Source organism: Phycodurus eques, chromosome 6, assembly GCF_024500275.1.
Source record: "Phycodurus eques isolate BA_2022a chromosome 6, UOR_Pequ_1.1, whole genome shotgun sequence".
Lineage (NCBI taxonomy): Eukaryota > Metazoa > Chordata > Actinopteri > Syngnathiformes > Syngnathidae > Phycodurus > Phycodurus eques.
In genome coordinates, this window is record NC_084530.1 from 28,057,278 (window position 1) to 28,083,698 (window position 26,421).

At 41.2% G+C, this 26,421-nt stretch overlaps 1 protein-coding gene across 3 annotated transcripts in view; it reads left to right on the top strand.

The window, feature by feature from the left end:
* tnrc6c2 (trinucleotide repeat containing adaptor 6C2) overlaps positions 1–26,421 on the top strand; it is a 124,407-nt gene that overhangs the window by 66,461 nt on the left and 31,525 nt on the right. For 2 of the 3 annotated variants that reach the window (XM_061679693.1, XM_061679695.1), the window contains exons 3-4: positions 25,742–25,842; positions 26,180–26,201. In XM_061679693.1, coding sequence (XP_061535677.1) covers positions 25,742–25,842; positions 26,180–26,201 — 123 coding nt within the window. Of the gene's footprint in view, positions 1–15,127; positions 15,874–25,741; positions 25,843–26,179; positions 26,202–26,421 lie in introns of those variants that run through there. The other variant, XM_061679696.1, reaches the window with a different exon arrangement.

A 26,421-nucleotide genomic window follows, 5' to 3' on the forward strand; every position in this document is an offset into this window, starting at 1 on the left:
CAGAGATAATAAAGGGTGACGGGGATCAAATAACAAATAAAAGTACACAAATCTATAATTGTCTTTGTAGAAGTGTGAGAATTGCACACACTTTCTTTCACCAAGGATATGGATAAGTCCTGCCAATAATAAGGAGAGACGTGTTGATATTAAAGCTGCACTAATTATGTTTTTCTTATCTTATCCCTGAGCTTCTTTTAGCGACGTGTTTTGATCTGATTTCCTGCTCACTCATTAAGTCTGAATGTTCTCTTGGCCCTGTCTTGATGCTTATCCTCCCTAAATGAAACGGAACCATCATAGAATGAACTGACTTATTTGACTGCTGAGAAAGAGCTCAAAATGAAAACTTAAAGGACGAAACTGCACAGACACCATATTAAACATCCTAAATAATAATTCCTGCATTCATTTTTTTCTGGTGGGGGGGAGGGGTGATGCCACCTCACAAGAAGACCATTCCAAAATATGTATCACATTTGTACAAAATAAAATACTTGCATCTCTGTCCTATTTGCTGGGTGAGGCCCGTCACACGTCTAGATGCCCGGCTGAACGGGACTAAAGTCGACCATCGCATGGCAAAAATGACAGTTGGCGACTCTTCTCTGCACACCAAACAATTGAGCAACTACAACCCTGTATCGGGTTTTGAACCTCCATGTACAATGTAATGTGCTACTGCATATTGTTTTTTTATCGAACCACAAAAACATGGTGCGATTATCAAGGAAGAACCGAATGGCCACAAAGAAGAGGAAATGGGCAAGAATAAGGAAAGTGTGTGGATGTTTTCAGTGGCCTTTGTTTTAACTTTTCATTTTCCTTTCTGCGACAGAGACTCTCCATGATTGGCTTTCTAGCCATAGATATGAAATTATAAATATAATTCTTATTATAAAACAAATTCTATATTCATACGGTATATAGAGAACCGAATGTCCACCGAGGTCAACTGTGCTTTATCTCGAAAGGCACGCCGTAATCTTCCTGTGTTTGTCATCGCTTCATGCATCCACATCCTTCGTGCATATGATTAAACAAAAAACATTTATTTTGGACAGTGCAGCGGTTAGCTTATTTTTTTTCTTTTCAACACTGATGAATGACTTTCCTTTTCAGAAATCTTCTGACTTCTGTGCTCTCTCATGAAAGCGTGAGTTCTTTTATTGTACTTTCGCTTTATTTAGTCTTTTTTTATACATCAGTGTACCTAATTTTACACATTTATGGCTGTGAAGAATGTTAAAATGTACAATACAATATCTGTACAGCCAATAAAGGATTTACAATGGCACCCATTATTTCCTTTGGGATTTTTTTGTTTTATATACGATCAAATTAAAGCAAAATGGATTGTGCTCAACCTTCTCTTGGCATAACGTTCTATTGGGTTAATAAAATGTATTTGGCTGAAACAAACCTTTGGCTATCTCTGCACCTGGCATGTGAATAAACGTGTCTGTTAAGGGAGTTTAAAGGACAAAATTGCTCAGGGTGTGTGTGTGGGGGGGAGGGGGGTGGGGCGGGGGGGGGTTTGCAAAGTATATAGTGGTTTTCCCATCAGAATAGCGAGTTCTATTTTAAAAAAATAAATACAAAAAAGTCAATTGACGTTCCACTGCAGTCCCATGCGAGCAAGAGGAAATGCAACAAACCTCTCCGCATTGTTACCTCTCGCTCTGCCTTCCCTCAGTAGCAAAGAGAGGGAAGATAATTCTAATGGGGGGGGGGGGGGGGGGGGGGTCCTACTTCACACCTCCAATTTGCCTTTTAGCACTGCTTCTTTCCCTCCTTTCTCTTCTCCTTTCCCCACTGCCACCGTCTCCTTTTTCCCTCTGCAACCTCTTTCCCTCTGCAAAAAGGTGATGGAGGTGTGTGTGGAGGGAGGGGGGGGGGCAAACACGCCTTAGGGATTATACTGCCCTCTCGCATGAAAGATTCATGATGCACAAGTGTGTGTGTATGTGTGTGCGTGTGTGTGTGTGTCAGGCATGTCTGCAAAGGGGAACTTAGACGAGGGGGGAAAGGGGAAGAAAGTGGGGGTATAGTAGGTACAGAATGTGAGATAAATAGGCTGAGCACAGCAGGGCTTACTCTCCAGGTTCTGATTATACTACTGGGCTCTAACACACACACACACACACACACATACACACACATACATACATATATAGTCTTGTTTCGTGCAGACAGGCTTAAAGGAAACAAAAAAATATACCAGTTTGTTTGCAAAAAATTACATTTGTATTTATCGTACTTATATATGTATATATACTTATTCTATCACCAATGTGTAGTGGTTTATGTAATTGCCTCACAGTTCTGATTTCCAGACTTGGAATCTGGGCTCAGGCCTATTCATGATCTTTCCGTGATTGCAGGTTTTTTTCTCGAGGTACTCTGGCTTCCTGCCACATCCCCAAAATATGCATTTTTGGTTCATTGAAGACTCTTGTTCATATGTGTGCATGTGAGTGGGAATGCTTTTTATGTATTTTCTATTTGTTGGTCTGTGAGGGGCCACAGGGAGTCAGCATCCAACCTTCTGGTAGCTAAGATCAAGCCACCGACACACATTTGTATTAGGAAACTTTGTTTTGGGATGAAGTGATATTGCTGCTGTTCTCTGTGCTCTATTTTATTATTTTATAGACTGCCGTGGCCATTTTGATTCAATCTTGTCTCAATCAACTGCCTGGATGAACGGATGACGTTAGGCCTTCCCAGAAGAGTGGAAGCTGTTGTATCTGAGAGATGGAAAAGAAAGAAGAAAATATAGTTTGTGTATTTTCACTCTGTTTACTCCACAAAAACAAAGATAATCGTGTGCATGGCTTTTAGTGGAAGAGAGCACCTGTCCTTTTATCCTCCACTCTTTCATGTTGCAACCCCAATCTGGAATAGACAGACGGTACCTTTTCATGTTGTTAAAATCAATAAGGGACTTCAGTATACCGCAAATGTTTTTGTAAACAAGCCAGAGTAATGGAAATAGCTTGCCTGTGTGCCAGTGTCTTATCCTGCCCCCTATCCCTAGCTATTAAAAGTAATATTTAGTAATCCGGGTCTTGAACTGACATTTTCTTCGAGATTTGTATCTTTCTAACTAGGGATGCGACAAAAGATCATTACCTAAATACTACATTGTGCAGGAGGTCCTCAGTTTATGAGTTCCGTTCCTGCGGTGAAGCCCTCAATCCAATTTGTACTTAAGTCAAAATGCACCGTAGTCTATCACTAAGCTACGCTAGCGCAGTAGTAATGTCAAAATGGCGGTAAATATTTGAATGAAAAACACTTATAGGCCATAAATATAAAACGATCAAATGACAAACCAACAAACTAGTTCATTGCACACCGTTCGTAAACTCGAAACGGCTTACACTATGTTGGGACATCTCATGGTACAATATCGATAGAACAACATCAATTATGGATACTTTTGCTGTTTGACTTTCAAGCATGTTCAGTTGAGCGCTCGATGACGAGTTTGACTCTGGAATTACGGTGTTCTCTATGTAACGTCAGCACGACCAATGAAATCCTTCTTTTATTATAAGTGATGGCTCCTCCGGTAGTCGTCACTCCTTTTATTTTGTTTTGACGGAAATTCAACTCCATCGAGACAAAAGCCGACTGTCGGTTTATTTCAATAAATATTGACACATTATCGCAATACATGGATAATTCTTCCTTCCAAACTTTATTGCCGTGGGACTAGCTGTTCGCTAAATCTTACAGCCTGACTTATAGCGTGAAAAAAACAACAACTGTGCTTTAAGGAAACTGCAAAGTGGTCCACCAGACTCTGGTAACAGTTGGCATTGATAAAACAATCACTTCTCCCTTGACCTGCCCTGGCTTTCTCCGCCGGGCACGTGCCAGGAATGGCCGTCTGGCAAAACGAGCAACCTTTGAAGGAAGCGCGCCATTGTGCCAAGAATCTGTTGGTCCGGGACAACTCAATTCATGAGGCTGTGAACAGATGGAGGAGAGGAAGCGTTGCAGTGATGTGTTTAATGTGTCTGTGTTTATCAAAACCTTCAGTGGGTGACCCCAGTGGCACCTTGCGGGCCTGTCCCCCCCACCTCCCTCTCGTTCCTGAATCCTCAAACTCCTTTTTATTATAGCGGCCATCGATTGCATTTCAGATTAGAGAGGTGGACAGCGGGCTCGAGCGTCGACTAGACTGAAAGAGATGGATGAGAATGAGCGATACACGACGGCGGAAGCGCGCAAGGGCAGCTGAAGGAGAGACGGAGATATACAGAAAAAGGAGGGGGAAGACAAGAAAATGAGCCTCTCGGGGAGCAAATTATTTGGACGCCTCCTTTACCAAACCGCTTCCTCCCTTTGGCGCAAGCAGCGAATGGAAGTAGCCGAGTACCCGCTAGTCCGCCGACCTTGCAGGTCAGCTGCAGGAAGGCGACATTAATCAAAGTGACGTCCAGGCTGAGGTGGTTGACAGCAGGCAGCAACACGCTTTTCTGTTTGTACCTCCTACTCCAAACTGTCGTCATCATAAAAGCTTTGTTACCTGTACAGGCAATGGTCGAACTCGAACAGTTGTTAAATATAATTGTTTAACACATGATCTTAATGTGAATGGCAAATGAGGATAGAGCACGAAAAACCAAGTGGGAAAACAGTCAGATTTCATCTTTTGATGCTGTCTGAAATAAGGTCAAGTAAGGATATACTGACGTCACGCAGGATGACAAAAACTCGTTCTATATTGTTCTGTCCAACTTTTGAGCGTTCCATTCCATTTTAGTCCCATCTCTCCACCTTTCCTCCTATTTTTTCATATCATACATCTCTCTCTTGCCTCCGTGTCTTTGTATTGCCTCAAAGCCTGTGTGGAGCACGTAGCGAATTAACCCATCACTGCATATTCTTAATGGACTTGGAAATATCAACTCTTGCCTCTGGTTATGCCACCAACATTTACACGAAATTGAAACAGTCGCCCTCGGGCCACGCGCAGATAGTTAGATATCGATTTGCTCATTTGTGCGTACGTGTGCTTGTGTGTGTGTGTATGTCATGAATGCGCCAAGGGATGTGAAAAGTGACTTGCGGTGTTAGATGACTGATATCAGCCTTTCTGTGTTGCCTTTACTGTGCCCTTTTCTCTTAATGGAAAACCTACATATAGTATATATATATGCAACTGGAGAAACAACCATCCTTGTGTAAGGCATTCTTGCTAATGCAGTTCCACGAAGGGCTCTATTTTCATCGACGGCGCATCTGCGGCGGGGAACAAATGCCGGCATATCCAAATTTTCTGCTCGCTGTGCGTGTTTGCCAATTGGGCGGACCGGTTTGCGCCAAATGGTGCGTTCCGCCACAGCGAGGGTGTGTCCGTTAACAGGCAGCCGCAGGCACAGTGACAATATGGTGGCAGAAAGTCGGTCTAAACTTACGCCTGCTCAGACCGTCTAACCTTTTGCTGCAGCCATCAAACCCTCTGAATGTGTACCAAAGTTCTTGGGAAAAATATATGCACCTGAAGTCAAACAAAACTACCAAGTTCGTTACGCATGATCAAATCTTACAAAACCATGCTTTATCCAAAAAAATCTGCATTAGTTTAGCTTTTTCCAAACGATCGGGGCATTTATGGATGACGTTACCCAAGATATGCTGCAGACATCATCATCCTTGATTCAGGGAGCATTTAAATGTTAAGAATTTGTATATGTTTCTTTTTCTTTGGCTGTGTGTGACACTAATTCCAACAGAAGGACCAGCATCATGGATGAAGTTCCAAACCCCAGCATAGCATCTGTAATTCTGGGTGTCTTTTTGCTTTTTCTTTGGCTTTTTTGCAACTCTTCTATCAATAAAAGGAGCGTTCTCAACAAGAGAAAAGAAGAACATACACAGGAAGTTACATGAAATATGCGGATTGCACTTGTTAGCAAAATAACGGTTAAGTGTGAGAGAAGTTTTAGTGGTTCGCTTCTTTTTTTTTTCTTTTTTGATAATTAATAATGTTAAAAACTGAATTGTGACTCACCTTCACATTCACTTTGTCATTTTTGATGTTTTAATCAGATTGCTCTGATTTTATTCCCTGTACTGCTCACCCCCCACATTGGTCACAAATGCAATGTAGCTAGTCATATATGTAATGATATTCTGTGTGATATTACCTGTATGGTATGAGTCACCATTATTGTGCTCTATTCATTGTTTTTTTTGGGGGGGGATTATTATTATGATTTGGCATTCCGGTTGTCGTGGCAGCCTCTTTCAGCATTCACATGCAATTTCTAAGGCAGCTTGCAATCCCATCCTGGCGGTTAGAAATAAAGTCAACAAGCGAAGAGGGTGTACATGGTGACGGTCGTGTACGCACGAGTCGGTCAATACTGGGCAATCAATACGAGCAGCAGAAGCTCGCTGGATACGATGTGTGTGTGCGTGTTTGTGTGTGTGTGTGTGTGTGTGTGTGTGTGTGATATAGAATGGAAGACAGACGAGTGTGTCTGTGTGGCTTTGTGGTGGTGGTCTAAGTGTAGTTATAGAAGGCTGAGTACATTTGTGACCGCTTTTCTGCGCTGATGATAGTATTGATCTGGTGAAGATCACCTGAAGGTCGAGATATGTTGTCTCTGTTTGGACTGGTGGCGCTTTCGAAGTGGCTTGCCAAACACAACAGCTTATACTACTGTACTTATTTTCCCCTCAAATCTATAAAGGCAAGCATTAGTTTCTGTAATCGATTTCACACCCTCAAATTTCACACATCAGTTTTGAAAAAACATCTTTTTTTTTTTTGATTGACAGTTGCACTACCTTCATTTGCCATAGGTCATTAGCACATGGATGAAACAGAAAGTAGACTTGTTAGCTCTTAATTAGTCATTTTGAATCCATAAAAGCAATCAATTAAGATTAATTGTGCAATAAATCTGATGAAGCAGTCAGTTCCCAAAACACCATCAAATCCATGCAGGTCTTTGAATATGATAATGAGTTTGTAAATGGGGAGTGGGTGTCGAATGTGTGTGCGTGTGTGCAGGGGAGGGTGGGGTGTCGGGGGGCGGGGGCTCACCCACAAACACACAAAACCTGATGTAGAAACCACATTGATGCTTTTTTCCTCCCTTCTTCCTTGGGTGCTAATTTCACATTAGCTATTGGCAGAGAAGGATAAGTGGGGCTTAATGTGCTAATATTAAGGTCAGGCGAATGTAACAAAATAAAGCAAGGTCATCGGGAAGAGGAGGACTTGTAATTAATAGATGAACTCATTACAAAAACAATGAGTGTGTTGCAAAAGGCTAATTAACAAGATAAGGGATTTAGAATCGAAAAGAATAATATATTATAAAGTCGATGTGGAGCTCTTTTTACTCTGCGGGGGGCGCATTGGATTTGGCAAATGCGTTGGCCTCTTTGGTGAAGACGCCACTGTATCATTCCTCATTATTCGCTGGTAGCCTCCCTCCATCCTCCCCCCTCTCTCCTTCGCTGGCCTTTACCTACTTGCTTGTCTCAGGGGAAATTACCACAGCTCCAAATCGCTGTCCTATACTGCGCTGCACACACTCGTATGGACAAGCAAACGCACACACATTGACAGTGCAGGCATGCGCACACACACACACGCATGCATTTGTTATGTGTTACCCCATCTCACTCTCGCAATGCTGTTTATTCTAGATTGTCTTACCCGCTGCCCCCACATATAATGTAATATATAGCATCCAGAGACAGGGTATTACATTAAGGGATTAGAAACATTTACATTGCATTTGTGTGAAGGTCATAATCTAATAGTAACGTACTGCATTTTTTTTTTGAACAACACAACAGTTATTGCATGCATTGTGTGCATCAGTGTGTTTCTGGAGACATGATATTGGATCTTCTCTGTTGTAGGATGATGTCATTTATTCTGTATGAGAGTCAATGAAAGTATTCAGTGCAGCACATTTTCTTATCTTGCCTTGCAACTGAGCAAACCGTTTTTCTGTTGTCTTTTTTAATGGAGGAGATTGGCACAATATACTATATGTCTTTACGTCAAACCGGTTCGTGGTGCAAAAAATGACTGCTGACCTCTGACCTAGGGAACAGCGCCAAATCAGATAATCTTGTGGTCCCATGCTTTAAGTCTTTAAGATCATCCAGTGAGATCGGTGGGTCGGTTAAAAAAAAAAGAGCACCAAGCCACAACAGTCTTGGGTTTGAATCTCGGCTTGGGCCCACCTGATTTTGAACTATTCCGGGTACTCTGACTTCCTCATTTTCAAAATGATGAATGTCAGGTTAATTGAAGACTCTTAAATTGTGTGAATGTGAGTGCGAATGGTTATTTGTCTAGATGAACTTTCACCTCTCGCCCAAAGGGTCGCTGGAATTGGCTCCAGCTCATCCGCCACTCCAGTGAGGACAAGCAGTATAGAAAATGCATGGATGGGGAACACTGACATGAAAACAGGAGTAGAGCATTCTGAGAGCCTCCTATCCCATAAAAAGATATATTATTAGAAAAATGCTAATTTTCCTCATAGTTGATCAAAGAAATCTCGTCAAATGCGCGTCCCTACTTGATGGATATGCACTCTAATGGTCAGCTTCACCCATCTTGAAAAATGGAAACTCTGCAGAAACTGATTCACCCGCATCCTCTTCCCCAGTTCCTTTTTACATATATCAAGTTCAGCCCGTGGAAATGTCACTTTGAGCCAAGCGGCAGTTCACATGCAAAGTGATGCTTTCGGGCTCAGTGCTGGCATCGAATGTTCGGCAAACTTTCAAATCATGCGTTATGATTCAATTGCACATTTTCAGAAAGCCTTAATCTCCTGTTCCCGGTACATAAAAGTCATTAGTTTCATTGCATTTGTTTCTCTTTATACTTGTGTTGCATTTTTAGGTTTAACCTTGTGTGTTTTGTATTTGTTTCTAAACTTCAGCTGTTCTTTTGTGAACTATGTTTTGACTCAAACAAAAGCAGAGGCTCCCGGGATTCTTTTTGTGCAATTTTCCTGGTAATGTTTTATGAACGCGTGTGATTATTAAGGTTTCTGGGTAGGGATTCTTCCTCCTGTGGGAAATGTGTTTAAATGACAAAATGTAGCCAGAGAGCACATGCATTAAATATGCATGTAACCACTGAAGACATAGCTGAGGGTGTGCATCTGCAATATGAGACCAAAATGATAGATAGATAGATAGATAGATAGATAGATAGATAGATAGATAGATAGATAGATAGATAGATAGATAGATAGATAGATAGATAGATAGATAGATAGATAGATAGATAGATCGATAGATAGATAGATAGATAGATAGATAGATAGATAGATAGATAGATAGATAGATAGATCCATCCATCCATCCATCCACATGGGAAAATGTGTGCGGTGTATGACTGTGTGGTTTTGGTGGAAGCACGTGTGTGCAGACTGCGGCGGCTGACTTGGAAGAAAAACAAAGGACAAGAGAGCAATCTGGAAGAAAACAGCAAAACGTCAACAATCGCTTCTGCTGCAAATCCTACAATTTGTGTCTGTCTTTTTTTTTTTATCAGAACGTCTTTCTTGGCCCACCACGTCCAGCAGATGGTGCTGTTTTGGAAATAAGTCACTTCTTTCATTTATATTTAATGCAGAGTAGTGTTGGGGGTTACAACCCCAATTCTAATGAAGTTGGAACATTGTGTTAAACAAATAAAAACAGAATACAATGATTTGAAAATCATGTTTGACCTATATTTAATTAAATACACTACAAAGACAAGATATTTAATGTTCAAACTGATCAACTTTGTTGTTTTTAGCAAATAATAATTAACTTAGAATTTTATGGCTGCAACACGTTCCAGAAAAGCTGGGACAGGCTCATGTTTACCACAGAATGTGGTTCGGCATTGTCTTGCTGAAATAAGCAGAGGCGTCCATGAAAAAGACGTTGCTTGGATGGCAGCATATGTTTCTCCAAAACCTGTATGCACCTTTCAGCATTAATGGTGCCGTCACAGATGTGTAAGTTACCCATGCCATTGGCACTAACACAGCCCCATACCATCACAGATGCTGGCTTTTGAACTTTGCATCCATGACAGTCCGGATGGTTCTTTTCCTCTTTGGCCCAGAGGACACGACGTCCACAATTTCCAAAAACTATTTGAAATGTGGACTCGTCAGACCACAGAACACTTTTCCACTTTGCATCAGTCCATCTTAGATGAGCTCGGGCCCAGAGAAGCCAGCAGCGTTTCTGGGTGTTGTTGCTGAATGGCTTTTGCTTTGCATAGTAGAGTTTCAAGTTGGACTTACGGCTGTACCGCCGTACTGTATTTACTGACATTGGTTTTCTGATGTGTTCCTGAGGTCATGCGGTGATATCCTTTACACATTGATGTCGGTTTTTGACGCAGTGTCGCCTGAGGGATCGAAGGTCACGGGCATTCAGTGTTGGTTTGCGGCCTTGTCGCTTACATGCAGTGATTTCTCCAGATTCTCTGAACCTTTTGATGATATTATGGAGTGTAGATGATGAAATCCCTAAATTCCTTGCAATTGTACATTGAGGAACATTGTCCTTAAACTGTTCGAATATTTTCTCACGCACTTGTTCACAAAGAGGTGAACCTCGCCCCGTCTTTGCTTGTGAATGACTGAGCAATTCAGGGAAGCTCCTTTTCTACCCAATCATGGCACCCACCTGTTCCCAATGAGCCCGTTCACCTATGGGATGTTCCAAACAGGCGTTTGATGAGCATTCCTCAACTTTCTCAGTCTTTTTTGCCACCTGTCCCAGCTTTTTTGGAATGTGTTGCAGCCATAAAATTCTAAGTTAATGATTATTTGCTAAACACAATAAGGTGTATCAGTTTGAACATGAACTATCTTGTCTTTGTAGTGTATTCAATTAAATATAGGTTCAACATGATTTGCAAATCATGATATTTTGTTTTTATTTATGTTTAACACAACGTCCCACCGTCATTGGAATTGGGGTTGTACAAAGAAATAATGCACGTAAACCACAAATGTGTGGTTATAAACTGTGTGGTATAAACTGTGTGGTATAAACCCCAGTTTATAGCCCACCAAGCATTCTTCAATTATTTATAATAGGTACAATATAATTAAATCTCATAATCTTCATAGTGCTGTTTTGAGAGTAATTTTCTTTTCCTGTTATCTGATTTTTAACGGTATGGATCAAAACATTTTGGGCACAATTCTTTACAGGAGTTTAGCTGGGAAATGTATGGCATTTTAAGGTAATTGACTGTTTTAGTCATGGAACAACAAAAATAAATTCATGTTGATTAAAATACACATAATTTTTAATGTGACTGTTGATAATTTTGTTTTTTTCAACTGCAGTACTTTCAACTTCTCTGATGTAGACCAGCTTGTAGTTTTATCAATTTGAAGGTTATTCCCTTTAATTTTCATATATTCAAGTTAATCCCCAGGAAGGTTTTTTAAAATGTTAAAATAATTTAAGTGCCTTCCATCTTCACCCACTAAGTTAAAGGAAGGCGATATAAATAACAATTAATGGAGATACTAGTGCACTCAGCATGTAATGCGTTGCTCAATGACGCTTGCAACTTTCAAGTGCTTAGAGCTTACTCACATGACAATGCATTTAAGTGGTTTGTACAAACCCCAGAATGAATTCCTGCACTCACTGACGTAGCTTATGATCCACGACGAACGACATGTGCCTCAAGGCGTTATTTTATTTTCTTTTTTTCCTGATGACATTCCCCTCTGCTCTCACCCTTCTTAACCTCGAGTGCGGAACATCTGCTTTCTCCATTCTATTGGCGCTGGCTGTCTGAAAAGCTTTGGGCATCTTGCCTTGAAACGGAGAAGAAAAAAAACTTTTGGCCTGGGCCCCTGGCTTTTCTCATTAGTAGTCTGTAAGAGTGATGTGCAGGAGCCCTCAGCTTTTCTCAGCAAGTTCTCACTGGTCAGCCATCCCCTTTGTAAAGCGCAGTCTTGACCTGTTCCCACTGCACTCTGTGTGTCTGTCTGTGTGAGCGTAGTCTGCACGCCGAGCATTCATTTCCATGAGAAAGGAGTGTAAAGAATGGACAGGGGCCACGTTTTCTTTCTCCAGGATGTGTGCAGACGCGATCGCGGGGGCATAAGGGTGACCTCGTCCATCATGTCGTGAATAGGCAGGAATTATGGCCCCATGTCTCTGTACAGCACCTGATCAAGACATTCTTCACAAAGGTCGCCTTGGGTAGAGGAACAGTATGGAGGGGAAAAAATAAAAAACTGCTTGAATCTGAAGTTCTGGATGGAACAGCCAAACTGCCGCTATTTGGAATGGTTTCACATGAAATGCCACAAGCTTGGTAGTCTGCAATTAGTCTCCGACTGCATCACCCACTCGAGCACTCTTCCCATCAGAAAAAGAAACTGGTAATAACTATCTCACATCGGAGACGTTATATTTTCATTCGCATATGTCTGAGAACTCTGTTGCTAACCAAAACCGTATCACCTTCCAAAGCACGGAGAGGACATCTTTAACAACAATTAGTAGACATGTGAACACTCCCCAATGTTGTGTGCATCCATGTTTATGTACTGTGGAGTTTCGCAACTTATTAGCTCTGAACTATTGTTTAAAACTTCAGATTTCACTTGTAACGTACAATATATTGTAATATACATAAAGGTGTCTCCTATTAGACGGCTCCCCCATCTGCAGTTGACGAATTAAATGCCCCTGGCCGCTATTTGTGGAAATATAGTATTTGTGGTATTGTGTCACACAATAGCTAGGGCGCAGTGAGGAAAATCACATTTATTCACATTTAAACACAACTACTTGTATTTGATGAGTATATCCGCATCACTTATTACTGACTTGAAAAGCTTTTGAAGTATTATAGGTCGTATATGTCTCTGAAAATGACCTTCACAGGATGAGTAGCTTCCTTGAGACATATTAGTAATAAAACTCTTTAGCGACGCAGATATCAAAATCTCACTAATAGTAATGTAATGTACTATGTCTTGGTATACCGACATATTATTTCATAAACAGTACACATCAAAAGGTAGTGAAATGGTTTTAGCCAGCATCTCCCTCTTTACACGTCACGTTAACACAGAGAGCAATTAGCATTCATTATTAAGGGTGTGTTTCAGGACATCTGACAAATGTAATTGCAATGTGTTCATTTTTCTATCATTAACAGCTTCTTGTTGTGATGATAAATGAGGGTTAATCAAGACAACAAAGGCGATAGATGTAAAACCAGCGTTAGAGATAGCGGCGCTACTATATGGGATTTTCACTGCGTGATAAGTATCGCCGAAAATATTACAACTTTGACTGTATCTGGTGAAATACAGACCATTATTACATTGGTATTATTTTTATCTATATGCTATGACACCGAGCCACCATTTCATGCAAATGAAAATAAATGTGAGATTGTCTGTACAGATGTCCTCCACCTCACTAAAACAACATTTCGAAAATAGTATGTGAACCAGAAAAGACATGCTGGCTTTATAATTGTAAACAATAGCTGCAACACTAATTAAAGTGCTATTTTTTATATACAATGCAATGCATGTGTGACAGTAATAATTATAACAATAATTTTATAAATATAAAAAATGTACTTTTCTATAACTATAAAATTAGGAAAACATTTTGGAAATGTATGTATTTAAACTAACAAGCATATAACTAACTGGCATATTGAGGCTTGTCCTTTTTTAATGCGCTCAATTTTTTTTAATTGTTTTTAAAAACCAAATACATAATGAAACATGTACAATAACTTTAGCGCCAATTTGGCCACTATTTGGTGTTTTTTGTTTTGTTTTGTTTTTTAAGATTACAAGGCAGTCATGGTTTAGCCACTGTTGATGTGGTTATCACTTTTTTTTTTAAAAAATTGTTGTTGTTATTTATAAATAACTTTAACGAAGGCAAATTCACCCACAAGAAAGAGTCTTCAATAAACTTTCTTTTTTGCACATGTGAAACAGCACAATAGGCTCATCAGGCTAATCATATATAATTTTATTATATTGAACTCTGACAGGTGGATCGTCCCACATTTATCAGCAATGCTGACATCTGTTTCATTACTCAACAACAATTTGAGTTCTGCCAACTTACAGCTTTATCTTCGATCTTCATTTCAGATTCCTTTTCTCCCTGCCTCTTTTGAATGCCCACAACTGCAATTTGCATTCACGTGCTGCGGTCGACCTGCTGGTTTTCTTCCACCGACCATTACATTTTGCAAACGCAGACCGAGATAGCCTCCTGTATATTTCTCAAGCTCCAAGTGGAGTTCTTGTAGACTGAAATGCTGACATTTTAGGTTTAAAGAGATGACAGCGCATGATATTGCTGTTCTTTTTCATAGTCCATCCAGCTGTTTTCTATACTCCTTATCCTCACTTTGGTTATAGGTAGGGCCTATCTGTAAGGTAAATATAGATTCCTGCCATGTTTCATGAGTCACTTTGAAAGCCTTTCTTCAGTGTACTGTGTGCAGTCATGTGACTGCCTTGCTCGGTTTGATTGGTCAAATGAAGTCACTATTACTAGTACTTGCGTTGGATTGGTGAAAAGAGAGTCATGTGACACAAGTGTCTCTGACGAACGAAAACAGATCATGCAAGTAACAATAATTACCTGTAGATAAAAATACAACTAGCAAGCGGAATGTAGTGTTTCTTGTTGACTCGACTTGCTTGAAATTTAGAGGGGACTCCTCTTGACTTGCACAAATGTGATTTACTCCCATCTCATAATTTATATGGAAAACTGATTGATGAATGGATGAGGTTTTGATTACTGTTGTTGTTTGGGATTACTAATATTGACATGGAGATAAAAAAATAAAAAAATAAAAAGATTTTAAAAAATTAAAAAGCACACCAGACAGTTGGGATGTACTGTAGTTCCCCTGGTGGTGTGCCCCTAAAAATCTATTTTTTTCGTGCTTTATTTTATTTTTTTTAATCTAAAACGTCAGTGGATACATCCAAACACTGCTTGTTCGCTGCTTTGTGGGCGGGTACGGTGTTTCGTCGCATCTCCCGATTGGCTGAGCGGACGTGACGTTTCTCAGCCGCTTCCTGGTCTGGCTGCTCTCCGGGGGAGGAGGAGAGAAGCGACACTGCGGTGTTTGCTAGTCTCAACAAAATGGCTGCGAGACCACTGACACCGAGAGCTCCCTGAAACGCCTGCCATGACCGTGCTCTGCGCCGTCTGGACCCTCGCAGAATGTATTTTCCCGGAGTCGCTTCTCACTTTGTATTCGCGGTAGCCGACGCGTCACAAGTCGTCCCGCTGGTCACCTAAAAACAAAAAAAATATTTTTTTTTGCACTTTAAACCAAGTTTACCGGCTGGTTTTCGGACGGTAATCGGCTAGCTTGGACAAAAAGAACTGCGCCATTCTTTTTTTTCTTCTTTTTTTGCGGGGTGGGGGGGTTGTCGAGACTCAACTTCTGTCAGCCAACGTTGTCTGCAACAAATTAGCTGCGTTTTAAAGGTCATTGTTATTCGTATTGTTTGTTTTTGTTGTTGTCGCCTACGCTTCTTCCTCGTCCCCGCCCCTATATATGTATGCTATATGTCGCATATAGCGTTTTAGCGTTAAGTGCATTTTTTTCTAATGTTTCACTCAAGCCGCATATTAGAAAATCGTGATTTTGTGTATGTGGCTGAGGAGGGGGGCGTTGTTTACCTCGCTATCCTGTCATCAAGCTGCTACGGCGACCGCCGGCGAAGCTGCCAAGTCTTGACAGAATCTGCTCCATCGCTTTACGGGTAACTTTGGAGAGGACACCGGGGCATGATTACAAACTGCCAAAGTCGTGTTTAACGCAAGGTAAGTTTATATTCACTACCTCTCGCTTTCCATCCCCCTTTTTTAAAAGTCCTCACATTATTTTAAACTCGTTGTTATGCACTGCGTTATTGTATGTGTTCGGCCGAACACAGATTGTGATTGCTTCAAGGAATCCAGGGGTTCAGTGAATCAGTGAAATAACAAAGTATGTGATGCTGAATGGAAGTTGTATTGTTATGTACAGATACACTACGATTCTGATTCTGATTAAATACATATACATATTTGCAGGATGCGATTGGACGTGAAACTTGAGCGTTATATCAGAGCTCTTCCGTGATTGGTTGAGTGGAACTGGAGAACATTGTGCACATGTGAATGGTTTCTTTCACATAGCAAAGGGGGCATTGCATTACTTTACTAGCATTTGTACAATGGGTAAATGCCTTTTTTGTGGGGGGTACTTTATCTGGGATGATCATTGAATGCAATGGCATGGTGGCAGCCTTCATATTTTATGCAGAATGCTTTTTTAAAATGGTGTAATCTGTCTGTGGTTCATGTAGCTGTAATACATCATGTATCTTTTACATTCCACTACACTAATTCCAAGTACATTATTAAACATAACCATCCCACCGCCCATCCTCTGTTCCCCCACATTGACTCCAGATACTGATTGAACTGTCGCCTTCCATTGCATTGCAACCCCCCTTTTCCTGCATCCCCAGGCGCCTAAGTACAGCTTTTAATATCTCCTCGGCGTGTCTTAATTGAAGGACATAATTTCCTGTTCAATTTCACCCGATTCCCCCCCCCCCCTCCATACCCTTCCTCTGTCATCTTCTGTCAGAACTGTCTTATCTCAATCTTCACATACCTTTGCCGCGATGAAGTAAAAAAAAAAAAAAACGGTGTGAAAAGCGAGCACACACAAACATGTATTGAAATGGAATGCGTTTCTCCGGCCTCACTGCTGTTTTACTGGCATGTGCAAGCATTTTTGGTTCAACCTCAAGGTCCTGACAGTTGGTTAATGCCCTGTGGTTGCTAATCAGGTCATGAGGTGCCTCCCGCATGCCCCTAAACACCCAGCTGGCTCACAGATGCACACATTTTTTTTCTTTCCGAGGGTCAAGTGTCCTCCTTCCTCGATACCCACCCGTCTCTCCCAAAAGCTGACGTGTAGCAAATAAAAGGGTGGCTGTGAAAAGATGTTGCAGGAACCCTATGCTGCCCATAAACTAGAGAATAGGGGGAGGAGATGGAGCTTACGCGTGTTAAGAAGGAGTCTGCTGTAAATCCCTTACAATCTGGATTTCAAGCATACGTAACGTCCACTTGAGCAAGCCGCCCAGGGGAATAAAATCCTACCTTTATGATTAATGATTGCAGCTCAAATTTAGTGGCTGTGGTAACCATAGGATCGTTATGGTATATCAGTCCCCCTTTTTATGGCATTCTTGATGACATTGAGTGGTTCAAAAATGGGACTTTTCAGCTGTCTGTAGGGCATCATCATCTTTGTGAAATCTGGCGTAGTTAATGCAGTGTTTATTCCTTCCGTTTTCATTCTCATATCCTTGTTCAATGCTAGTTAATGGCATTTGACATTTAATATAAAATCATTTAAGGATAAATTGGTAAACTAATTGGGATGGTTAATCTCCGAATGTTCTGAGCTCCTCTGCCTGTGTCATGTTGATAATGCAGCGTGGAGGAGTTGTCCCAAAGAGGAGGTTTGTGTCAGTGCGTGCATGTATCTCATCTGTAGCTGACATCATGTACTTCTTGAGACAGCAGACTTGTTAAGGCTGAATTATCAACAACCGCTGGTTGGAGCAAAGAAGTCCACTGCACTTTGGTTCTTCAAAACAGGAATGATAGAATCCAACAGGTTATCGACTGTGATTAAGTTTAGAGGACCTAGGAATGAAATCTGGAGTTGTCCCACCTGTGGTAGTGTTTGCGCACCAGTACTCAGGTCTCATCCCCAGCCGAGGCTTAAGGCCTCTTTATACTCCCGCGGCCGACAACGCCCGCATTGCATCACGTGACCGACGAATTGTCCTGCGCGGGCCCTCTGCATGGCTTGACGCGCACACGGCACAAATTGTTGCTGCGCGTCGAAGACCGCGGAGATCATCTCTCGTGATTGGTCCGTTTTAGTCGCATGCTGTGATGACGTACTCAGCGTGCCCCTCGGTTCTGCATACCATCTACGCCGCCACCTTCTCGATCGATTTTGCAGAATAATTAAACGTATCATCTGGTCATCTAGGTCCATTTGTTCTCGCAGACACTGTTCCACGGTCACCATTGTTGTTGCTTTGTTCCTTGTTACTGAAAGTAAAGTAAAAACGGCTACCGGAAATGGCCAAAAAACATGCAGAGGAAACTCCACCCTGTGGTGTCCTAGCCAATACCAGCTGTAGCGACACCCCGACTTGGAGGTGAACTGCAGTACATTTTCAAAACTGCGCGCGTGGGTTGCGCTCGAGTATAAAGGCAAACCACGCGCGGGACAGCCACAGTGACGTCAGCGCGGTCGGTCGCCATCCGCGCGAGTATAAAGAAGCCTTTAATGTCTATCAGTTGAATCCTTTGACAAATTGCCTAGAGTCTGAGAATAGGCTTGCATGTTTTTTTTTTTACATCAGTGGGGGTTTGTAAACTATACAGCTAGAGAATATTGCTTAATTAATTTGTGGCAGCATGTGTTATTGCACACTTAAGCCGTTTGAGTTCAAATGAGATCAATCACAGTTGTGTGTACTTTTGTTTTTTTTCCTCCCCATTTTGGCAGCATGCTAGTGCTGAAGGCTGTTTGGACATATTTTCAGGATCTCAAGGAAAAAATAAAACATTCCATTTGATGTGTCTTATCAGTGCACAACTGGGTAATTTGCTGCAAATAATGCCCAAGGTTTGTTTCCTATTTTTTGACCTTTTACTAATAATACACTGCACCCCGTGTAGTCCTCAGGTTGCTCTCCTTGTTCCCGTCACGGTGCCAACTTGGAAGACTTTGTTTCTCTGTGCCACACTATCCCACAACTCTTACGCTGTACATTTTTGGCAGTGTTTAGCCAATTTCCTAAGAGGCTCCAAGTTCCAACGAACAAAAAGTGCTTTGAGACATTTCTCTCTGCGCCACTAAATCCCACTTAGTCCCGATTCAGAAAAGTGGCTTACTGTATGTCGTCTATATACTTTTCCCCACCGTCGTTGACCTTATCCCAGACCTGACCGTGGTGGTTACCAAACCCGTTATTATAAACCTTTCAAACAACTGGTACAGAACTGATAGATAAGACGCTTAACACCACTGCAGGGTGCTGCTCCAGTCTGGGGGGGCATTGACAGCGGAATCAGCTGGATTCAATTTGTGGCTGTCAAAAGCCATTAACCTCGTCCTCTAAACTGTGAATGACTATTTTCAAGTGTATGGGGGCACAATTTAATAGATGGCTGTCAGTTGAATTTCATATGGACATTGTAATAATTGAGGAGTATATGTGGGCTAGATTGCTCTCAGTAATCACAGTGATGAACAACGTGAGAAGAAAAACCGGAAATTCTTCATGCTGTCTACAGAAGAACAACAGGATGTCACCTACGGATTAGCGATGCAGATATCTGCTATGGCAATTCTGCTCGTTGTCATCAAAACAGGAGTTCAGGACACTCAGGGAGCGATTCCCTCAACCCATTTGAAACATTTCTAAAAGTAACACTTAATTGTAGGGCTGCACAATTAATTGAATTTAAATTGTGATCTCGATTTTGGCTGCCACGATTAAATGAGCCTGATTGTTGGTGATTTTATTTTATTTTTTTTACATTTAAAATGGGCACTGCTTCATATGAATAGTGCTTTATTTGCAGCAGTGCCCGCAATGTAGTCAGCCAGCCACCAGGGGGCGAATGCATGGTTAAGGCTTCATTAAGCTCCTGCACTGCGCTCCAGTGCCAACTTCAAAATAAAAGCCTAAAATGGCATTGATGTCCAATGTAATAATATATGAATCTTTTATTTTGGAGTTGGCCCTCTCAGCACGTTGGCGGAGAGGCGGCGTGTCACGGTAAGACACCATTAACAATCGTTGTAGTGGCTACCTTGATTTCAACTTTTCAGCTGGCTTGACCACAATGAAAAAAACGCCGGGAGTGAATAGAGATGGAAAACACAACTGTCGAGTTCTTTACAGTTTGTATCCCTGCACGATTGGCCAATGGTCAAGCAGAAAAACGGAGACATACAGTCCTTGACAATTCACTATATTGACGAAATTGTCAATTATTGTTATGTAAAGATTCATTTTGAACTGAAAACTTACATATTGTTTGTTAAAAAGTAATAATAATTGCATTGAACCCCCCCCAAAAAAAAAGTTTAATTAATAAGCGGGGCTATACCGCAAATAACCGTTTCAGGGTTGCCCCCCCCCCCCAAATAAATTTCGCAAATAAGTGGATCCGCGGTTGCAGAACCATGACGATGCGGGGGTCCACTATAATCACATTTTAGAGACACCGATGCCTGAACATAACTTTTTCTTCGTTTACATATTTCATTGCCTGTTTTATCAGAATCAGAATCATCTTTATTTTCCAAGTATGTCCAAAACACACAAGGAATTTGTCTCACACAAGGAAGTTGGAGCCGCTCTAGTACAACAAACAGTCAATTTACAGAACACTTTGGGGACATAAAGACATTGACAAAAATACATCCTTCTTCACCAGCGTATGTGCCAATAGAGGGGGCAGGGGCTTAAGGGGCCCATCAGGGGTAAGACAGGTTAGCATTGAAGTAGGGAGATGGAGTGGGCTGAGGGGGGGGCAGCTGGGACCTGGCGATCTGATGCTTGTGAGTGTTGGCGCGGCTCCAGGGGAATGTTCAATGTGCTGAGGTTTATTTGGGGCCCCGTTCCCTCCCTCGCTTTCGTGTTGGCTAATTGGAGACACGGTGGGAAGGCGCATGGCTTCACATGGAAGAAGCCTGACGGGGAATATGCGGGACATCCAATTTAAATGTTCCCATCTTCACTCCAAAACCAACATTAGACAGCCTTGCTCATTATGTAACAGGACTTGAGCCCCACAGGACACACATACAAAGCCCTTGGGTAAGGCCGTCGAAATAGCACCTGCACTTACACTGGCATTAGGGTTATGGCTATAGGTCCTTGCTTTGTTTTATTTATTCATTTATTTATTTATTTTTTTGCAAACATCCGTGCAGTTAACTGGCAATGCATGGTTGTAGATGACAATGTCTCCCATCGGACACCCTCCAATTGTTAGTCATTTTATGTATATTTATATATCAGTTTCCAATAATATGGTCAGCTCGAATGAATTGGTATGTTTTTATAACAAATCAACAAAAGCTCTTGTGTCCGTTTGTTAAGGCTCTTGATTATAGCTCGCGTCGTTGTCAACTTGTGAATTGTCAGACAATTGACGTTTTGGTGTGGGCGGTGTCTGGATGCTGTGTCAAAGTAACCTTGATAAGTCTGTCTCAGCTTCTCATTTGTCTTGGCACACATCCTGTTTGTCTTTGTCATATTTGGATCTCATTATTGTGACAAAATTTCACGCTACATTCAGCTTTAGAAACAAGTTTCAGGACTTAAATTGACGCACAAAATATTGTGGACACTAGAAACAATTACATTTATTTACTTGGAGCAGCGTGCCAATCACACAGCATATCCGTTGAGTGCGAATTAATAATTACTTCATTCATGTAAATGAAACAATGTAAGGCAATTGAGGCCAAATATAGTGCCGTACTGATTCAAAGTCAATTTGTCTGCTGGCTGAACAACAAGTTGAGCGACATCTTGCTATGGCATTTTTCTGCTCAATAAAATCATAAAATCTAGAGGTGCAACAATTAATCGCTTAATCGACAACTAATCGATTCTCAAATGTATTTTTATTTTTTTAGTCATTTAAACAATTTTGGTCAACAATTACTTGTTTAGAGAGCTTTTTCTTAAACTTCAAATTGTCCAAATGCTCGGAATTTCAGGCTCTCAACAGTAAATATTCTCACATTTCTGTAGTCCTCCATGAAAGCAGATTGATTATCTTTCAGTTTAATTGAAATAAGACATTTGCAAACATCTGCTTTTACGCTGGAAGAAAACGATCAACATTTTCGCCTATTTTCTGACATCTTATGGACCAAACTAGTGACTGAATCATAATGTTTTTGCATTTTCTGCCCTGTCAATTTGAAATAATGTCCTGTTTTTTAATAAAGGGCTGGAACGTTTATAAAAATTTTTTGTTTGATTTGATTCATCGATTAATAGAAAAAAACAGATTAATCTATTATGAAAATAATTGTTAGTGGCAACCCTCCTGGAAAAAGCCTTCAGATTGTCCAATCCCCCTCCCATTATGTTTGAAAAACAACATTTAATAAATAAACAGCTCAATACTTTCCACGTAGTCAATTTAAAAAAAAGTCATCATTTGGTAATTATTCAAAACTTCACCATACAGCGTCCAGGCAACAGTGTGAAATATGCAGGCAGTAAATGCCGATCCTGTAAACATAAATCAGTCCAAAAGGACAAACATGCAAAATGGTTTGACACATCCTCGAATTCAGCAGCAACAGTCATCCTGCTCGGTCTCGTGCTGTATTATGATAATTTTATTTCTTTTACTTAATGAGCTGCCACCGCGTTAAAGTTTCATGTCAACTTGGCTTCTTCCCCAGCCAAGATACCACAAAGATGTTATTTATAGCACCAACTCCACATTATTCTTTCCCTCATCGCAACTATCCGCCCACCTTCAGCCACGTCAACAAATCCCAGCATCCATTGATCAAGTCTAGTCTCGTGGCAATAAAGCATGTAGTATACTTTCACTACAAACTGCTTAAAGCGAAGCTGGTATGTGCAGAATGCTACAAACAACGACCTTGCTCGTTGAATTTACAGGCTTGTTTTTTCCCACAGAGATCATCACAATGACTTGAAAGCTCACCCTAGCATGCATCAGTAAAGTGCCAAATGTAAAAAAATGACACAATTTCTATCGTTCAAACCAGGAACAAATTAAATCCCTTAACTTATTTGCTATATAAATTAAAAAACATTTTTGGGAATTAGAACAGCTCAAAAGTCAACCGGTCTCACATTATGGTTTTGTCTTTGGCTTTGGATGTTACCATTGTAAAATAGTCTCACAGGTAAGCACTGTCCCTGTCCATGCTCAATCATAAAAGTCATGGCTTTGTTTGTTTTGTAAACCACAGGAATGTCTGGCTTGGCTAAATGTTCACAGCGGTGGCGAGTAGGTTTACCAGATTGTGTAGCAATGGTGGATCACATTGCTTCACTCCTCTGTCGTCGTTACCTCCTTGCTTTGTGGTTGGTGTCTTTGAAAACGTGTCAAGCTTTTGTGTCTTTCCTGTAGCGTATTTGCCTTTCTAAGTTGTCGTTGTTTTTGGCAGTGAACGTCTTTTTGGTTTCGATCGTCTGTGCACCGTCTCACTCTTCTTACCGCCATCCTATGGACATTAATAATCAAGGCACATGGTTATTTCTGTGCTTCCCTGCACCACCGCCTCTTGTCTCGCTCTCTCCCCTTGTCTGCCAGCCTCAATCATGCTTATTTCACTTTTTTCTTTCTCTTCAATGTCTCCAGTGAGGATTCCCTTTTCTGTCTTTCCCACTTCGAGCTTCATCTCCCCCTTTTCTCCCTGTCTGGTTCTCCGGCGACTGTCGTTCTTAATTGGTGTTGTTCTGTCTGCTTTCATCCGCCGCCTGTTTTTCCCCCTCCTCTCATCTGCCCACCTCTAGTTCTGCTTCACCCCCTCTCTTCCCTTTCCCCAGCATCCCTGACAGAAAGACAGGCACCAGACACACCGCCTCCCTGCCGTCTCTCTATGTCAAGCTTTCCCTCGTTCTGGGCTTGACTGTTTCTGTGGCCTCATCATTCTCTACAGACTGTTGTCATTGTCGTACCGCATTCACTACAGCTGTGCCAAGGACTCCCAGGATGTCCATTTATTGTGTGACGTTATGTGGAAATATAGTCAAAAGTCACTATAGTCAAAACGTTTGTATTTGATTTGATTTTGTATGTCGTTTGTATGTGTGTGTATGTATTTTTGTAAATGTGTATATGTATATATGTGTGTGTATTCTTAAGTACAACCAAAATAGTCGGGGGGGGGGGGAATATCCTTCTAAAGTCAATGGTCAGCTGTCATAAATGATGTCATGTGAAACCTCATCAGCGTGGATCAAAGCGTCAATTCTGGTTGCTAGTTTTCCTTTTTCGTTGGCATTTTTTGTCTTTTTTTTACAACACTAAGAGGTACAGGCGTCATAAATGACATCACACAAGTAGTCTCAGTCCCTTTGGAGACCCCCATTTATTGAGCATGAAAGGACGTTTGCTTTTTCTTTGCTATTTGTTGGCATCAACTTATTCAAAAAGAAGAATTGGCGTCAACAAGGGGTGTTAAGCAAAAAAGAGAACATCAGAGGAGAAAAACAAGAATATATACTTGAAATTCCGTGACGTTCATGTCCTTTGACTATGAAGCAGATTATTTTGGTTTCCATTTTCCATTGTTTCAAAGTATGAACAAATCTGAGGTTGACTGTCGCCTCAGGAAGGATTCATGTTCGACCTCAGCGGTTGCACTGAATTTGTACATAGTTTATTAGATTATAAGTATGCAGTCCTGGGTCACCACTGATGAGATGCTTGTGTCAGCAGTACCGAGAGCGAAGCAGACAGGTAAGGATATGCGAGGAAGCCTACCCTGGCATTTACTTTGTCAGCTAAAAAGCCAACTGCCCCTGCTGTCACATTTAAAAGAAAAACACCCGCAATAAAGTCCGGCACTTTTCCCCCACATGTGCATTAAAATTTGTTTTGCGCAAGCAGCAGATTGAAAAGCTATATCACAAGTAGGATATCATTTAAGACGTAGTGATTAGACAGATGAAAAAAAGATGGTCAAACTGTGAATGGCAGCATGGGTGTCGAAATCATTCAATAGGCCAACCAGGATGTGGCAGGAATTCCCAGCAGATTCACGCGGGAAGAGCAACCAATATTCACCAACTGCAATTGCCACCACATCTTAAATAAGTAAACGCCAAAGCCAGCTTCTTAGTTTTCTTCATAATCCACATACAAGATGTTGACAAATGCAATGTTTGGTTGCATCTAACATAGTCAAGATTACCTTGTTTCCTCCTTGAAGCTTCCAACGTGTTCAGTGCCACATCTGCCAACATTATCATTGCTAATTTGCTATTGACTATGCTCCCAGAAATTGGTATGACCTCTGAACCCGACTACTTGCTATTCAGCATCTCTTGCTGGCACAAATAGGTTTGTACTACCTCATGACCGTACCCTCTTCTGGGATTCATCCTCATGCCGTTCACAATTTTAAACTGACACGGCTGATTGTAAAAATCATCAATGTGGTTATTGTGGTTGTAGTTGTTGTCGGCTTGAGAAGAGTCAGCTCTTGTATCACTTTTTAAGGCATCTTTTGCCCCCAAATGTTAGTAGTTAAGTAGACCTTTGAGGGTGTTGGTGGTATACAACTGTATTAAGTTGCCAATTGGATAAGAAACATTTATAAGCACTCCCAGTGGTATCATGTTACTACCACGTGGTGAGGATTGATTTTATGAAGTAGCATCACTTTGAGATGCCATAATATTATGTGTCCGTAACACATAAAGCTCGCACGCACACAGATACACACAAATGGAAATGCAAATCAAATGGAAGGGGCTTCCAGTTTACACAAATATGTTTGGAATGCATGCACCGACAACTTGCCACTGTGCCTTCATGATGTGTCAATTTTGTTTACATTATTTTTTTTCTCTTTTTTCCACAGCTGAGAGAAGCAAGCAACACAAAAAAGAGAATCATTTGATGGAAGAAAAGAAAAAGAAAAAACAAGAAGAAAAGATCAAGAAGGACATCGCTCAGAAGAAGGTGATTTACATGCACATTCAATGAAGTTATGAGTAGATAAATCTCCTCACAGTTTTGTCTAACTAATGAACAATGTAGAAAAAGAGAGAGGTAATGACACACACTCAGTCGGGGTTTGAGGTTGCTGACTATTAATTGTTCACGTTTTGGAGAATTCTATGCTTCTGACTGTGTGGGGAAATTTTGGGGAAGATCACTGTTTGTTCCAGCATGTGTAATGTAAGCTTTTATAGCTGCAGTGGATTGGACAGCTCCATAGCTGGTCCAGTTCTACTGCTACTAAACATCCCACGTACCACATTTATTTCAAGCAATTCCATTTCTCTCTCCCCTGTAGGCTGCTGAACAGAAACCCAAAGGTGAGTACAAGTCATCTGGATTTTTAATTCTAAAAGTCAATAACCAGCTATAACTGTCTAACACAAAGCTGCAACATCAAACACACCCAGATGTTGGTGTCCTTGCCCAAACCTGCTGCACACGTACAGTATGCACACGTTCATAGTTTTGTGGTACAAATCCCTACGTCTCAAAAATACACACCCACAGCGCAGTGGAGTGAAATCCAGAGTGACGTCT